The 15,995-nt window shown below is 44.1% G+C and overlaps 1 protein-coding gene across 1 annotated transcript in view; it reads left to right on the top strand.

The window, feature by feature from the left end:
- LOC115476889 (eyes absent homolog 2-like) overlaps window positions 1–14,160 on the top strand; it is a 123,490-nt gene extending 109,330 nt beyond the window's left edge. Inside the window, exon 5 of the mRNA XM_030213461.1 lies at window positions 14,036–14,160. Coding sequence (XP_030069321.1) covers window positions 14,036–14,160 — 125 coding nt within the window. The remainder of the gene's footprint in view (window positions 1–14,035) is intronic.
- Window positions 14,161–15,995: the final 1,835 nt, after the last annotated feature.

The raw sequence follows: 15,995 nt of genomic DNA, 5'->3' as shown, positions 1-15,995 counted from the left end.
TTAATCCGCAAACTAACTATTTCTGGAGACGGGAAAGCGATAGAACTAGAGGATATGAATTGAGGTTGAAGGGGAGCAGACTCAGGAATAATGTCAGGAAGTATTTTTTTCACGGAGAGGGTGGTGGATACTTGGAATGCCCTCCCACGGGAGGTAGTGGAGATGAAAACGGTAATGGAATTAAAAAATGCGTGGGATAAGCACAAAAGAATCCTGTTTAGAAGGAATGTATCTAGAGAGGTCTATAAAATAATGAGTGGAGCGGAATGGGTAGACATGAATCACTTGTTTGCTCTTTCCAAAAATTCTGGGACTAGGGGGCAAGCAATGAAGCTACAAAGTAGTAAATTTAAAACGAATCAGAGAAAATGTTTCTTCACTCCAACGTGTAATTAAATTCTGGAACAATTTGCCAGAGAATGTAGTAAAAGCAGTTAGCTTAGCAGGGTTTAAAAAAAAATTTGGCTGGCTTCCTAAAGGAAAAGTCCATAGACCAATATTAAAATGGACGGGGAAAATCCACTGCTTATTTTTAGGATAAGCTGCATAAAATGTAGTGTACTTTTTGGGGATCTTGTCATGTATTTGTGACCTGGATTGGCCACTGTTGGAAACAGGATGCTGGGCTTGATGGACTTCAAAAATATAAAGTACAAGGCCCACACTATTTTTCTCTGCAATGGAAATTCTAGAACCATGAGGTTATGACATGACACAGCATCTAGGTGGAGTTGAGAATGATGGATACGAGGAATGGAGAATAATATAAGGAATTTGTTCTTTAAAGAAAGAAGTCTGCCAGTGCTGAGTGACTTCATAAAGCATATCAATAGAAATCAAACAAAATAAAACATGGAAAAGAAAATAAGATGATTCCTTTTTTATTGGACATAACTTAATACATTTCTTGATTAGCTTTCGAAGGTTGCCCTTCTTCGTCAGATCGGAAATAAGCAAATGTGTTAGCAGATAGTATATATATAAGAGAAACATCAAAGGATCTGGGTTTTCTAACCCATTATAAACCATAAAATTGTATTTCTCTGTTTATCACCCTCCTCTCACCTACCAACACCCACCCTGTTAGAATATCAATGAAATGCTTTGATGTCCCCATGCATACCTCCTACCCACCCCCACCCTCCCACTCTGTCAGACTGTCAAAGTAATGCTTTGATGTTTCTCTTACATATACTATCTGCTACCACATCTGCTTATTTCCGATCTGACGAAGAAGGGCAACCTTCGAAAGCTAATCAAGAAATGTATAAATAAAAAAGGTATCATCTTATTTTCTTTTCCATGTTTTATTTTGTTTGATTTCTATTGATAACCTTTAAGAGTGGACTAACACGGCTACCACACCTCTCTACTAAAGCGTATCAGAATTCAAGAAAATACAGGACAAACCCAGAGGATCCAGAAAGAAATAAGCTTAAAGGTTCAACAACAACAAAAGCTGACAAACTGGGTTGTATCTATGCTCTTTATCTGCCATCACGTTCTCTGTTTCTGACAACAATATCCCCAGAAATGGCAAGAGCTTTATCCAGAGGCCTTAGGTAAAACAAAAAAGGCTAAGGACACAGGGGAGAAATTTACCCAAATTGAATGATTAGCTTACCGCAGTCAGCATTTTGTGAAAATGCGCTGGGCATGCATCAGCTGGAGTATTTCCAGTGAAAATTCAACACAGTTGTTCTGGTTGAGGCAGGTGAAAAATGTGGCCATTTGCTACTGAAATGTGTCTTTAGGGCACACACATGTCAGAGCCATATGTTACTTATAAATCCCATAGATTGCCTATCAGGATCACTGCCTATTTTGTTTTCTGCACAATGGATGTGGTACTTGTACATGACATGTCCCACCTGGCTAGCAACCAGGAACAATGAATCAGTATCGTTTCCAGTCACCAAAATGAATCCAGGTCAGTTTCTAGACAAAACATAGCATTCTGCTGGAAATTAATTTGCTGCAAATTTCCTTTGCTGATGGACAACAGTTCAGAGACTTCCAGGATGCCTGTTTACTGAAAATTAATTGTGGCTTAATGGTAGCAGGCTGAGTTTTCACCTGCATTGCACTGCCATCATTGGAAAACAATGGACACCCGTGAATCTGGGGCAGGCTGGCTGTGCCAGAAATAAATGGTGAAACCAAAGATCTCTGTTATGAATTATATCATTTGAACTTCATCTGGCATATGATCTTTTCTGAAGAGCAGACCATATATTAAAACTGAATTTATTGTAAATAATAATGTATATTTAAAGAATCATTACCATTGTAGATTCTAGTTAACTTCTTGACCTGTTACCTGAGGGGCTTCCTTTACTACCCTAATGCAGGCTTAGTGTGCAGGAAAATGCTTACCTTTAACTGCCATGAGGGACAGGAAGTACAAACCTCTGTGTTTGCCTGTCTAACTAAATATTAACTAGTTAGACCCTTGGAACACCAGCGTGAAGTGTAGAGTGCACAAGTGGTGAGGAGTAGCCTAGTAGTTAATGCAATGGCCTGAGGATGTGTAGAACTGGGTTCAATTCTCACTGCAACTCCTTGTGACTCTCTGGGCAAGTCACTTAACCCTCCAGTGCCCCCAGGTCAAAATAAGTATCTGTTATGTAAACAACTTTGATGATATACTGCCTTTCTGTGGTTACAAAGTCCCATTTCCCTTTCCCTATTTGAGATTCCACATGGAATGCTACTAGTGGAGGAGTAGCCTAGCCCTTAGTGCAGCGGAATTTGATCCTGAGGAACTGGGTTCAATTCCCACTGCAGCTCCTTGTGACTGTCTGGGAAAGTTGCTTAACCCTCCAGTGCCCCCCAGGTCAAAATAAGTACCTGCATAAGTCATGCAAAGACACCTTCACATTCAAGACGGGAAACTGCTGGTTCACTTAAGCTACCTACATTTTGTTTCTAGAGGTTTAGGCTACACTCACCATTCCACAAAACATTCAGCCCCTGCTTGCCCTATAATTGGTATATAGCATAATGTAGCAGGCACGTGCAGCTGGTAGCCATTTAGAGACCCTTTTACTAAGATGCACTAAGAAATGGGCTTAGTGCATTTTAACATTTAAACTTGGCTCTTCACCCAGGCCTTTAATGGAAGAAGTAACTAACTTGTTAGTCTCACTCACACGCACAAGGAGTAACTCGGGCTGCACATACTGCAGTGGGACATGTTTATCCACTCCTACCCTGGCTGAGATAATATTTTACCATCTCTCTGACCTCATGTGCAACTTTCTTCAAATCAATCACCTTACTTTCTAACTCTTCCTACTTTCTTACCCATCTATATGTTAGAACTTTGCCTTACCCTTCACTGTCAATTGTGAAGAAATTACATTGGCTTCCTGTCAAGAATCAAATCACCTTTAAAATCTGCTCCCTAGTTCACAAAATTCTCTATGGTAAAGTCCCGGGCTACATGACTAAACTAATCATCCTTCCACCCAGGAATGCATTAAGACTATCCCGTTCATACCTAAACCTTCATTACCCAAGCTGCAACGGGCTTAAGTATAAATTCACATATGCTTCATCCTTCTCCTTCATCAGCTCACAACTATGGAATTCTTTGCCAAAAACTATAAAAACCATCCACAACCATCTAAATTTCAGGAAATCTCTTAAGGAACAAAGTTCTTTAATGAATGAGCCTTGACCCGACACGGGCCGTGTTTCGGTGACTAGCACCTGCGTCAGGGGTCACAGTGATGACGTGGAAAACTTGGGGAATAACTCGAATATTTTCATCTACAATATTCCTTACCCCACGTCTCATGTAGTAAAAGCTACAGAGCACCGAGGCACTTTCACTTTCTGTATCAAAATGGATACAGAAAGTGAAAGTGCCTCGGTGCTTTGTAGCTTTTACTACATGAGACGTGGGGTAAGGAATATTGTAGATGAAAATATTCGAGTTATTCCCCAAGTTTTCCACGTCATCACTGTGACCCCTGACGCAGGTGCTAGTCACCGAAACACGGCCCGTGTCGGGTCAAGGCTCATTCATTAAAGAACTTTGTTCCATTTTAAAGGCCCGTGGTGCTGTTTTTTTGTTTGGACTTTAGTTTGTACTTTGTTCCCTCTCTTTTGTTATATATATATAGGAAATCTCTTAAGACCATGTTATTTTGAAAAGCCTACCCCAAGGACTCAACATGTCTCCACTGATTGATACACATCAATCTAATGACAATTTTGGAAACATCCACCCTTCCCTCCTCTCCCCTGGTTTCCCTGTTCCTTTCGTTCCTTCCCCATCCTCTCCTTTATTTCTTATGTAGGTTTAATGCTGTATCAGCTTAATTTACTGCATTGGCGTCTGCCTCTGCGGTGCGATATAAGCCATATTGAGCCTGACACAGTTGGGAAAATGTAGGGGTATAAATGAGATAATAAATAATGTTCTATTGTGTTGACATTGCGGATAGTGTACAGTGCCATACTTTGTGTTGTTTGAGTATTTTTGTTGCTGTAACTGCCTATTGCGTATGTTTGATCTGTTCTTACTGTACACTGCCTTGAGTGAATTCCTTCAAAAAGGCGGTAAATAAATCCTAATAAATAAATAAATGTAAACCACTTTGATTGTAACCACAGAAAGGTGGTATATCAAGTCCCATCCCCTTTCCCTTTCTGGCCTTCAAGTGCCACAAACAGTTCAAGTTTCAAGTCAGCCACATACACCCCCATTCTCTAATCTCACATGCAACTCTAGGAGCCTTGTGTTCAATTTTGCGCACGTAGGTTATAGAATACTAACAGCTGTGTGTATAAGTGATGCCATAATTGGTGTTATCAATAATCAGTGACAGTTGCAGTCGATTGACACTAATGCACATAACTGCGCTCAGTTGCCATTCTGTATAATAGCACGTGGTTTCTATCCTATGCAATTGCGAGGGAGGGGCATGAGTGGGGCAGGGGCATAGCTATCGTTTATGCTGTAACTTTATAGAATAACGCTATTTACATGCACTATTGCTACATTTAAGAGCATGCATCAGGTGCTATTGGCATGGCATAAATGCTCATGCCTAAGTTTTATTGTTAAAAAGGCATCTGAGATACGTCTCCTGCTATAACTTTACATATATCTTTTGATGGAAGAATAAGAAGAATTTGAGCTAAATACTCATTATATCAGCACACACGTTCCTGAATCTTCACTACCCTAGCTGCAAAGGACTAAAATATAAATCAGCACATGCATCCAGCTTCTCCTACATAAGCGCGCAACTATGGAATGCCCTGCCGACTGCCATCAAAACAATACACGACCTAACAAACTTCCGAAAGTTATTAAAAACCAACTTGTTCGAAAAGGCATACCACAATGATCCATCCTAAATACCAGACAACGAAACCCATACCAGAACGGGACAAAACCGAACTCTCGACACTGGATTGCTTAACTGGCACTAATGAACTTTGTCGTTATACCACTCTACTTCTCATGCCAGAAATGAACTCGCTACACTTGATTGCTTAATCTATTCTGTCACTTAACAACCATTTTGTATTTCTCAATCCGGAAATGGCAATCGCCATTACGGCATTATGTAAGCCACATTGAGCCTGCAAATAGGTGGGAAAATGTGGGATACAAATGCAACAAATAAATAAATTATATATTATTTAAAAAGTTTTAAAAATTAAAGAAAATGGAAAATATGCCACGGATTGATGACGATTACATGCTCATTCTTTGTTATGCTAGGCTCAAGTGAATCAGCCTGATGGATGAAAGCCTGGGTATCTGACAGATCCAATAACAAATGTATATATTAAGTTCTTGTTGATGAAAAATATCTTGTGGAGGTGGGCTTATTATTATTGTGCATGCATAAATTTTGGCATATAATTGCAAAATTCTGGCATGTAACTTTAGCAGCCTTTCTTGAATTGACCTCATAGTGCAAATTAACTCCCGGAATATTTGTTGTAGAAGTCCTGATGGTCAAACTTGATCAGACCTCTTTGTGCTGCTTGAATCTGCTGTACGTGAACTTTAAATCCTTGGGAGGTAAAAGTTACTGCTTCCAAAATCTGTGCTCTGTCTCATACTGGGACATTTCTAAATCCCCTACTGGCTCAGAAACCCCTGCCAAGGCGTTTTCTAAAAGAGCACAGTCTGAGCTTTGATAGGACCCAGCAGTGGATCAAAGGTCAGCCCGGAGCTCAGCACTCAGCCCAAATTTTGCTTCTTCATTCATAAAGATCATTTTCCTTTCTTCTAAGGAATGTCACACACTCATAATAACACTGTATATTTGCTAGACATTTCAGCAAAATCAACTGTTGTTCTCAAAGGGTGCTTTAAAGCAGTCATAAAGAGAGAGACAAAAAACACCCTCCTGAAAAAGATAAGTATTAGGTAGTTACCACCAGTGGTTAAACATCCCAACATTTTGGCAGACAAGGAAGATGCTACTGCTTTAGATACTGGTCCAATGTTTCTTGGTTGGACTCCAAGTAACAGATTTCATCATTGTATTGAACAGGTTTTTATTTGGGTACGTGTGGTGGTGGCCCTACCATTAGGCCACCTGAGGCAGAAGCCTCAGGCGGCAGTCTTCCGGGAGCGATCTGGCATATTCCCCCCTCCCCCCCCTTTCCTTCTTCAGTCCCCTTCCCCAAGCCTTGTCTTTGTTTCTTAAAAGACGGAGGTGGCAACTATTCCCATTGGCTGCCCTCTTCTCTCTAGTGCGGCCTGCCTCTGACATAACTTCCTGTATCCTCAGGGTTTGGCCACAGTAGAGAGAAGAGGCTGGTGCCGGCAGCAGGGCAGCCTATGGGAATTGTTGCGACCATCGCTGTTTTTGAAAAACAAAGGTAGGCTTGGGGAAGGGGGTTGAAGAAAGAAAGGGGAAGATGCCAGACCATGACCGGGGGTGGGGGGGTGCACTATCTCAGCCCTTGCCTCAGGCAGCAGATTGCCTCGGGCCGCCCTTAGGTACATGGCCTCCTAATGTCTTCCTTGACCTAGCTTTCCATGTACTGTGGATTATCACTGCTCATTGCCCGATGATCAAGATCAACATCTTGAATTTTACTCTTCTTGCTACGGGAAGTGAACGCAATGCCACTAAGTATGGGGTGAAATGATCATAGCATGAAACAGTGGTCACCAGAAGGGTTGCCACATTCTGTATTGCTTACAATGCTCTCAAGGTGACAGAAGAGAGGGTAAAACAGTATACAAATATAAACAGGAACAAGAAAAAGCAACACTGGGCCTTCAGGTTGGAGATAAATGCTGTTCTTTTATTGAGAAGTGACCCGACACAGGCCGTGCTTTGGTGCAGGCGCTTCTGCGCCGTAACCAGGTCTTACAATGCTTTCAAGACATTTTTGGTTATCAGAGTACCAGTATTCTAATTGTGATTAAAATAGATTTATTACTTTACATACAAGGTGTACAAGGTGTTCAAACAAAAACATTGGTAATAACGAGTAGTAGAACAATGCAACCTACAATCCAACAGCACAGAATCTAAAAAAAAATAATGAAATTAATGAAAACATTGCTGAAACAACCAAGTTTTTATAAGCTTTTCTAAAACTAAAATAAGAAACATTATGAATTTATCTGGCAAAGAATTCCAGAACAAAGGACCAACACACGAAAATGTGCCTTTCTTTGTTATTGAAAACTTGACTGCATTGTTCAGGTAACTGAAGACAGTTTCTTTGGGATGAACGCGTAGTGTCCTTTTCGGAATGTACTTTGTCAATTTATAACTAACGCTTGCAATGTAGTTTTCAAATCTTCTGAAGGCAAGCCATATTTTGCTTTCCATAATAAGCAAAGCCTAAAAAAAACCCAGCTCACGCTGCTTCCTCGATCTAGCTGCATCATGGATGAAGAAGAATCCTGTACCACTCCCAGACTATGAAGGTGGGATGCCACTGGGAATGTGATGCTTTAAGCCAACTCTTCCAGACATTCAGATACCTAAGTCCTACAAAGGATCATCACTTCAGTTTTATCTATATTAACGGCCAATCTTTTTACAGTTATCCATTCCTCTATAGATGTCAAACGCTATGGATGTCAAACAGATACTGTCCAACTTATAATTGAAAAAGAAAAATGCCTATATTGCGACCCAAATCGGGAGATAGACGTTAATCTCACGAAAACGAATAAATCGGTATAATCGAAAGCCGAATTTGGACGTTTTCAACTGCACTCCGTCGCGGATGCGGACAAAGTTGATGGGGGCGTGTCGAAGGCGTGGTGAAGGCGGAACTGGGGCGTGGTTATCGGGCGATCAGAGATGGGCACCTTTCGCCGATAATGGAAGAAATTATGCGTTTTTAGCGAGAATTTAGGGCACTTTTCCTGGACCCTGTTTTTCCACGAATAAGGCCCCAAAAAGTGCCCTAAATGACCAGATGACCACTGGAGGGAATCGGGGATGACCTCCACTGACTCCCCCAGTGGTCACAAACCCCCTCCCACCACAAAATATGCCGTTTCACAACTTTGTATTTTCACCCTCAAATGTCATACCCACATCCCTGGCAGCAGTATGCAGGTCACTGGAGCAGTTATTAGGGTGTGCAGTGGACTTCAGGCAGGTGGACCCAGGCCCATCCCCCCCCCACATGTTACACTTGTGCTGGTAAATGGGAGCCCTCCAAACTGCCCCCCAAACCCACTGTACCCACATGTAGGTGCCCCCCTTCACCCCTTAGGGCTATAGTAATGGTGTAGACTTGTGGGCGGTGGGTTTTGAAGGGGATTTGGGGGGCTCAACACCCAAGGGAAGGGTGCTATGCACCTGGGAGCTCTTTTACCTTTTTTTTTTTTTTTTTGTAAAAGTGCCCCCTAGGGTGCCCAGTTGGTGTCCTGGCATGTGAGGGGGACCAGTGCACTACGAATCCTGGCCCCTCCCACGAACAAATGCCTTGGATTTATTCGTTTTTGAGCTGGGCGCTTTCATTTTCCATTATCACTGAAAAACAAAAACGCCCAGCTCACAAATTGTCGAATAAAACATGGACGTCTATTTTTTTCGAAAATACGGTTCGGTCCGCCCCTTCACGGACCCGTTCTCGGAGATAAACGCCCATGGAGATAGACGTTTTTGTTCAATTATGCCCCTCTGTGTGTACCAGTGGCATAGCTACGTGGGGCCTGAGGGGGCCTGGGCCCCCGTAGATTTGGCCCTGGCCCCCTCCCGACGATCCCCTTGAGCCCCCCTCCCGCCACCAACCCTCCCCCACCGCCCGCCCCGCCGCTTCAAATACCTTGTTGTTTGCTGGCCCCGCCAGCCGAGAATCTAGTTCTTCGGCGCCGGAGTAGCACCTTCATTCAGTGCAGTTCCTGGCGTAATCAGCTGTTTCTGACGCCGTACGTCACGGCTATTATTTATTAATTAGGATTTATTCACTGGGGGGCCCATTTTTGCTAAGCATAAGTACATAAGCATCGCCATGCTGGGACAGACCAAGGGTCCATCGAGCCCAACACCCTGTCACCGACAGCAGCCAAAAGAACAAGCAATTTGTCCCGCCCATCCTAGAAATACTGTATTCCCTCGTCCATTCAATAACATTCTATGGCTTTTTCCTCCAGGAAGCCGTCCAACCCTTTTTAAAGTCCACTAAGTTAACCGCCTTAACCACCTTTTCCAGCAGCAAATTCCAGAGTTTAACTACCCGTTGAGTAAAGAAAACTTTCCTCCAATTCGTTTTAAATTTACCACACTGCAGCTTCATCACATGCCCCCTTGTCCTAGTATTTTTGGAAAGTGTAAACAGACGCTCCACATCGACCTGTTCCATTCCACTCATTATCTTATAGACCTCTATCATATCTCCCCTCAGCCGCCTTTTCTCCAAGCTGAAGAGCCCCAGCCTCTTCAGCCTATCCTGATAGGGAAGCCGACCCATCCCCTGTATCATCTTTGTCGCCCTTCTCTGCACCTTTTCCAATTCCACTATGTCTTTTTTGAGATGCGGCGACCAGAATTGAACACAATACTCGAGGTGTGGTCGCACCATGAAGCGATATAATGGCAGAGTAATAGCCTTCTTGTTGTTTTCAATCCCTTTCCTAATGATGCCCAACATTCTATTTGCTTTCCTATCCGTAGCAGCACATTGAGCAGAAGTTTTCAACATATCATCAACGATGACACCTAGATCCCTTTCTCGGTCCGTGACTCCCAACGCTGAACCTTGCATGACGTAGTTATAGTTTGGGTTCCTCTTTCCCACATGCATCACTTTGCACTTGTTCACATTAAACGTCATCTGCCATTTAGACACCCAGCAGCGGTAGAGCTAACATGGAGGTAGCATGCGTCAAATCAAAACTACCGCCTGGGTAGGGCGGGCACCCAGCAGTAATTTCAAAGTTGGCGCACGCTGTTTCCCGCGATAGAAAATATTTTTCTATTTTGTACAGCGAGGGGCGTTCCCGGCGGTAATCATCAGCGTGGCCACTTTGGTGCCCGCTGCATAATTACCACAAAGTTAGCACACGAGTCCTTACCGCTAGGTGAATGGGTGGTGGTAAGGACTCGGGCAGTAAATAGCAGCACGCTACTTTTGATTTTAGCGCACGGCCATTTAGTGCTCCATTTTTAAAAAAGCCTTTTTTCCCAGCTGAGGTAAAACAGCAGATATAAATGTGTATATCTACTTTTCACGGGGTTACCTTCAATCTAAAAACGTGCATAATTTCCCTTAGAAAACTGATATAACTTCTATTGAGACAGACATGGGAAGCAGCTGCTTGCCCTGGGATTTGTAGTATGGAGTGTTGACACGCTTTGGGTTTCTGCCAGATACCTGTCGTTTCTTTCTCTATGAACAACCAAAGAGAGTCCAAATCTACCACAAAATACACAGACAACCACAAAGAAGGGCGGAAGAGACCAAAAGGACCAGACTAAAAACCGATAGTAAGAGCACCAAAATAATGTAGTTTATTATTATTTTTGGTGCTCTTACTATCGGTTGTTAGTCTGGTCCTTTGGTCTCTTCCGCCCTTCTTTGTGGTTGTTTCTTTCTCTATAACATCAGCAAAATCCGTCCCTTCATCTCTGAGCACTCTACCAGAACCCTTATCCACACTCTTATCACCTCTCGTCTTCATTATTGTAACCTGCTTCTCACCGGCCTCCCTCTTAGCCATCTCTCTCCTCTTCAATCAGTCCAAACCTCTGCTGCACGACTCATTTTCCACCAAAATCGCTATGCTCACATTAGCCCCCTCCTTAAGTCACTTCACTGGCTCCCTATCTGTTTCCGCATTCAATTCAAACTTCTCTTATTGACCTATAAGTGCATTCACTCTGCCGCTCCCCAGTATCTCTCCACTCTTGTCTCTCCCTATGCCCCCCCTCGGGTACTTCGTTCTGTTGATAAATCTCTCTTATCTGTCCCCTTCTCCTCTACTGCTAATTCCAGACTCCGTTCCTTTTATCTTGCTGCACCTCACTCCTGGAATAAACTTCCCGAGCCTGTTGTCTAGCCCCCTCTTTGTCTGTTTTCACGTCCAGACTTAAAGCCCACCTCTTTACCACTGCTTTTGACTCCTAACCACTGCTCAGTTGCCCTGTCTTTTTATTCCCTTACCCTTAATTATTCTGTCTGTCTGTCTGCCTGTCTTATCTAGATTGTAAGCTCTTTGAGCAGGGACTGTCTTTTTTGTGTATGGTGTACAGCGCTGCGTATGCCTTGTAGTGCTGTAGAAATAAGTAGTAGTAGTAGTACTTATGACCTGGCTTGGCCACTGTTTGGAAAACAGGATAGTGGGCTAGATGGACCATTGGTCTGACCCAGTATATGGCTATTCTTATGTTCTTATCTGCATAGCTGCTGTGTAAGTTGGGCAGTCTGCAGTAGAGTTATCCTGCAAGAGACCTAGGGGTCCTTTTACTCATTATGTAAGGTGTGCTAAAAATGGCTTGCGGTAGTGTACGCGCGGGTATTGGGCACGCGCCGATCTATTTTTCAGCCCGCTTGTGAAAAAAAAAGGCCTTTTTCAAATTTTTGCCGAAAATGGACATGCGGCAAAATCAAAATTGCCTTGTGTCCATTTTGGGTCTGCAACCTGACTGCCAGCCATTGACCTTGCAGTAAAGTCTCACTTGGTAACCGGGCGGTAATGACCTACGTGCATTAAATGCCACTTGGCGCGCGTCCAATATGTGCATCCAAAAATAATTTTTTGGCCGCGCGTATTGGACGAGCGCCAAAAATGAAATCACCGCAAGAGCCAGGCGGTAGCAGGGTGATAACCCCATTTTGGCACACGTTGGGCTCACGTAGACGCTTATGCGGCTTAGCTTTGGAACACTTTACCGAGATCCATCAGAGCAATTAACAACTATCTACCTTTCAGGAAAATGTTGAAAACCCATCTCTTCAAGCAAGTTTACCCAAACAACCCGACCTAACCTTATAAACCCACACACTTTATTCTCATTTTGACGACGACTATATCATAAACCATGCCTCCCAAACTACTCCATACTCACCTGTCTTCCCTGCCTTATCCCTCCTACACCATACCCCTCCTAATTTCTTTTTCCTATCTTTGTTACACCTTCCCATGTTCAATTTATATATTCTCAAAGCCTTTTTATTACTGTTACACTACAATTTGTAATACTCTCTTTACAAGACTTTTGCAATTGTAATTCTGTTTACTATGTAAGCCGCATTGTACCTGCTTTTGCGGGAAAGTGTGGGGTATAAATGTAATAAATACATAAATAGTAAAAGGGCCCACTAGTGTTAGGCAGGGGCGTAGCCATGGGCGGGCCTGGACGGGCCCAGGCCCAACCAGTTTCCTTCCAGGCCCGCCCAGCTAACGTCCGCCCCGCCCCGGGTGTCAGCATGTGGAGGGGGGGGTGCCCTGCTGGCGCTGCAGTCCCCACCTGCCTACCAGCTCCATGATCGACCAGCAAACGACTCTCGTCTTCCATCCGGCACTCTAGCCTTTAAAAAAAAAAAAACGGTGAAACGCCTCGCGTCTGCTGTGCGCTGCTGTAAAGCAAGCAGCAAATCGCTTCGTCGTGTCGGCACTTCCTTCACTGTGTTCCGCCCTCTGATGTAACTTCCTATTTCCGCGAGGGCAGGACACAGTGATGGAAGGGTCGACGAGACGATTTGCTGCTTGCTTTACAGCAGCGCACAGCAGACGCGAGGCGTTTCTCCGTTTTTTTTTTTTTTAAGGCTTGGTGCCGGGTGGAAGACGAGGGTCGTCTGCTCGTCGATCATGGAGCTGGTAGGCAGGTGGGGACTGGGTCGTGCAAGGGGGCTCAGATGGGATGTCGGGGTGGGGAGGGGTTAAGGGGGGGTGGAGAAGGGAAGAGGAAATGCATGCCCACCCAACCTACTCACTGACCCACCCAAAAATTACATTCTGGCTACGCCACTGGTGTTAGGGACATATCAAAGCATTAAAGACAGAAGCAGAATCTACAGTAAGGGGCCCTTTTACTACACTGCAGTGAAAAGGGCCTGCGGTGTCCACGCGCTGAGGCTCCATTTACCGCAGCGAGGTTTTTGTGAAAAAAAGGAAATGACTGTATGGTAAGTATATACTTATATTTAGGAGGAGGTAAGGGCTCCTGCAATAACCTGGCAGGTTAGTCCCCAGTGGAAAAAATTAAAAATAATTTCCAGCGTCCCGGAGGCACTACCGCCGGCGGCCACGTACCAGATTGGCGTGTGACAAAGCGGCGGTAGCTCTACCACCGCTTTGTAAAAGGGCCCCTAAGTGGTAAAAAAAAGAGAGGAATAATGGAAAAGATTTTCAAAATACAAATGCAGAAGGTGTTGGCCATTGGTTGCAACCCCCCCCCCCCCCCCAAATCATTCCACTCCAGTCCTAAGGAAGAGATTTCTGCAGGGCAAAAAAACAAGGGGAAATGTTGCTTTAAAAAAAAAAAAGTTAACATTTTCAAATAAAATGTATATATGTTATTTCTTTTTTTACTGTTAAGCAATACATGCTTAATACATTTTTTTTTTGCTTTTCTAGGCATCAAAACAGAAGACAGTCTCAGCCATTCTCCTGGACAGAGTGGTTTCCTTAGCTATGGTTCCAGTTTCAGTACCCCTCCTCCAGGCCAAGCACCATACACATATCAGATGCACGGTCAGTAACACTGGTTTCTTTTCTCCTCTTTCACTTATGCATGTTTTAAGCACCAGGGTGTTTAGTATTTGCTTCTCTTGTCTTCATAAAGTACCAGGCGCTAGCTGCATTTCTCAAATTAGAACCTTGCTTGGTTTTTCAAACTATTGTGCTGTGGAGGAGTGGCCTAGTGGTTAGAGTGGTGGACTTTGGTCCTGGGGAACTGGGTTCGATTCCCACTACAGGCACAGGCAGCTCCTTGTGACTCTGGGCAAGTCACTTAACCCTCCATTGCCCCAGGTACATGGTAACATAGTAGATGACAGCAGAAAAAGACCTGCACGGTCCATCCAGTCTGCCCAACAAGATAACTCATATGTGCTACTTTTTGTGTATACCCTACTTTGATTTGTACCTGTGCTCTTCAGGGCACAGACCGTATAAGTCTGGCCAGCACTTTCCCTGCCTCCCAACCACCGGCTCTGGCACAGACTGTATAAGTCTGCCGAGCACTATCCTCGCCTCCCAACCACCAGCCCTGCCTCCCACCACCGGCTCTGGCACAGACTGTATAACGACACTCCTGCTAAGAACCTCCTACTCCCAAACCCCTAGCATCTATCGGGGATCTCCCTATAGGGTAGTGAGGGCAAGAGCGATCCTCGGATGTGTCTGCCTTGGCACCTCCTAGCAGTGGCGTAGCCACAGGTGGGCCTGGGTGGGCCAGGGCCCACCTAATTAGGGCTCAGGCCCACCCAATAGTAGCATATGTTTAGCAGTAGCTGGCGGGGATCCCAATCTCTGCTAGCTGAAGACTTCCACCTGATGGAAATGAAAATGCTACTCTCCATGATACCAGCACTTGCACATCCTTAGTTTTCAGCGCAAGGTGGAAAGAGCGATCCTCGGATGTGTCTGCCTTGGCTTCACAATGGCCTCCTCAGCCCCCTAGCGGGAGTCTTGCTGTTTGCTGTGCTATCATTGGGCAGTTAGGTCGCTATATACAGGAAGTGCTTGTTGTCGCTTTCCAACAGCAGTGCAATGCCGGCCCAAGGCATCTGAAGAGAGTGAGACCTTGAGGGTGAAGGAACGAGCTCCTGCGACACCGTAGAGCATTATGGGCTAACAGGCTGAAATAATATCTGGCCGTTTAATGATTTAAATAGCCTGATGTAATCTGTATAATTTTTGAAAATATGTGGATAAAGCAAATTATGCTTTCAACACCACTTACAGATTCATAATTTGCTTTGAATATTGGGCAGCAAATAGCTAAGATCACTAATGTGTATAAGCTTCATCAAAAATCCTACCTGGCCGTGTTTCAACAACGCTGCCTGCGTCAGGGGTACATAGTCTCCAAATTTACAAAAAGGAAACATCTACAAACAGACAAACAATTCATAAAATTATGAAAATGAAAAGCCACAGACTGTGGGTTATTGGTCCAAAAAACCCCTCCCTAGACTTGGCCTTGAGCGCATAACTGGATTTCACTTACATGGGGGATTCTCCACAACTGACACTGCTAGTGTTTCTTTGCAAGCAAACCAACCTTGTTACTTTCTCACATTTGATTCTGAGTTCTGTTCCAGCCCTCGTTCTAGTCCATAATGCGTTCTTTCTTCTAAATCCTGCTTGAGTCTTCTTGGGAAAACAAGGCAAAGCTGGGATTGCTTTCCCCAATTATCCTTGTTCAGGTGGCCTGGGCTCCGATCCATCTGGCTGAGTTTCGGTGAATGTTGACTTTGAGACCGTGCCCTTTTTGTGACACACATTTTTCTAGCCTCGTGCATGCACAGTCACTCCACAGATGTAACACATTATCACGTGTAGCCAAAAACAATTAGAGGAATGAAAGGAA

The sequence above is a fragment of the Microcaecilia unicolor genome, chromosome 8 (assembly GCF_901765095.1).
Source record: "Microcaecilia unicolor chromosome 8, aMicUni1.1, whole genome shotgun sequence".
NCBI classification, from domain to species: domain Eukaryota; kingdom Metazoa; phylum Chordata; class Amphibia; order Gymnophiona; family Siphonopidae; genus Microcaecilia; species Microcaecilia unicolor.
The sequence above is the reverse complement of the archived record's forward strand: the minus strand, read 5'-3'. Positions and strand labels throughout refer to the sequence as shown.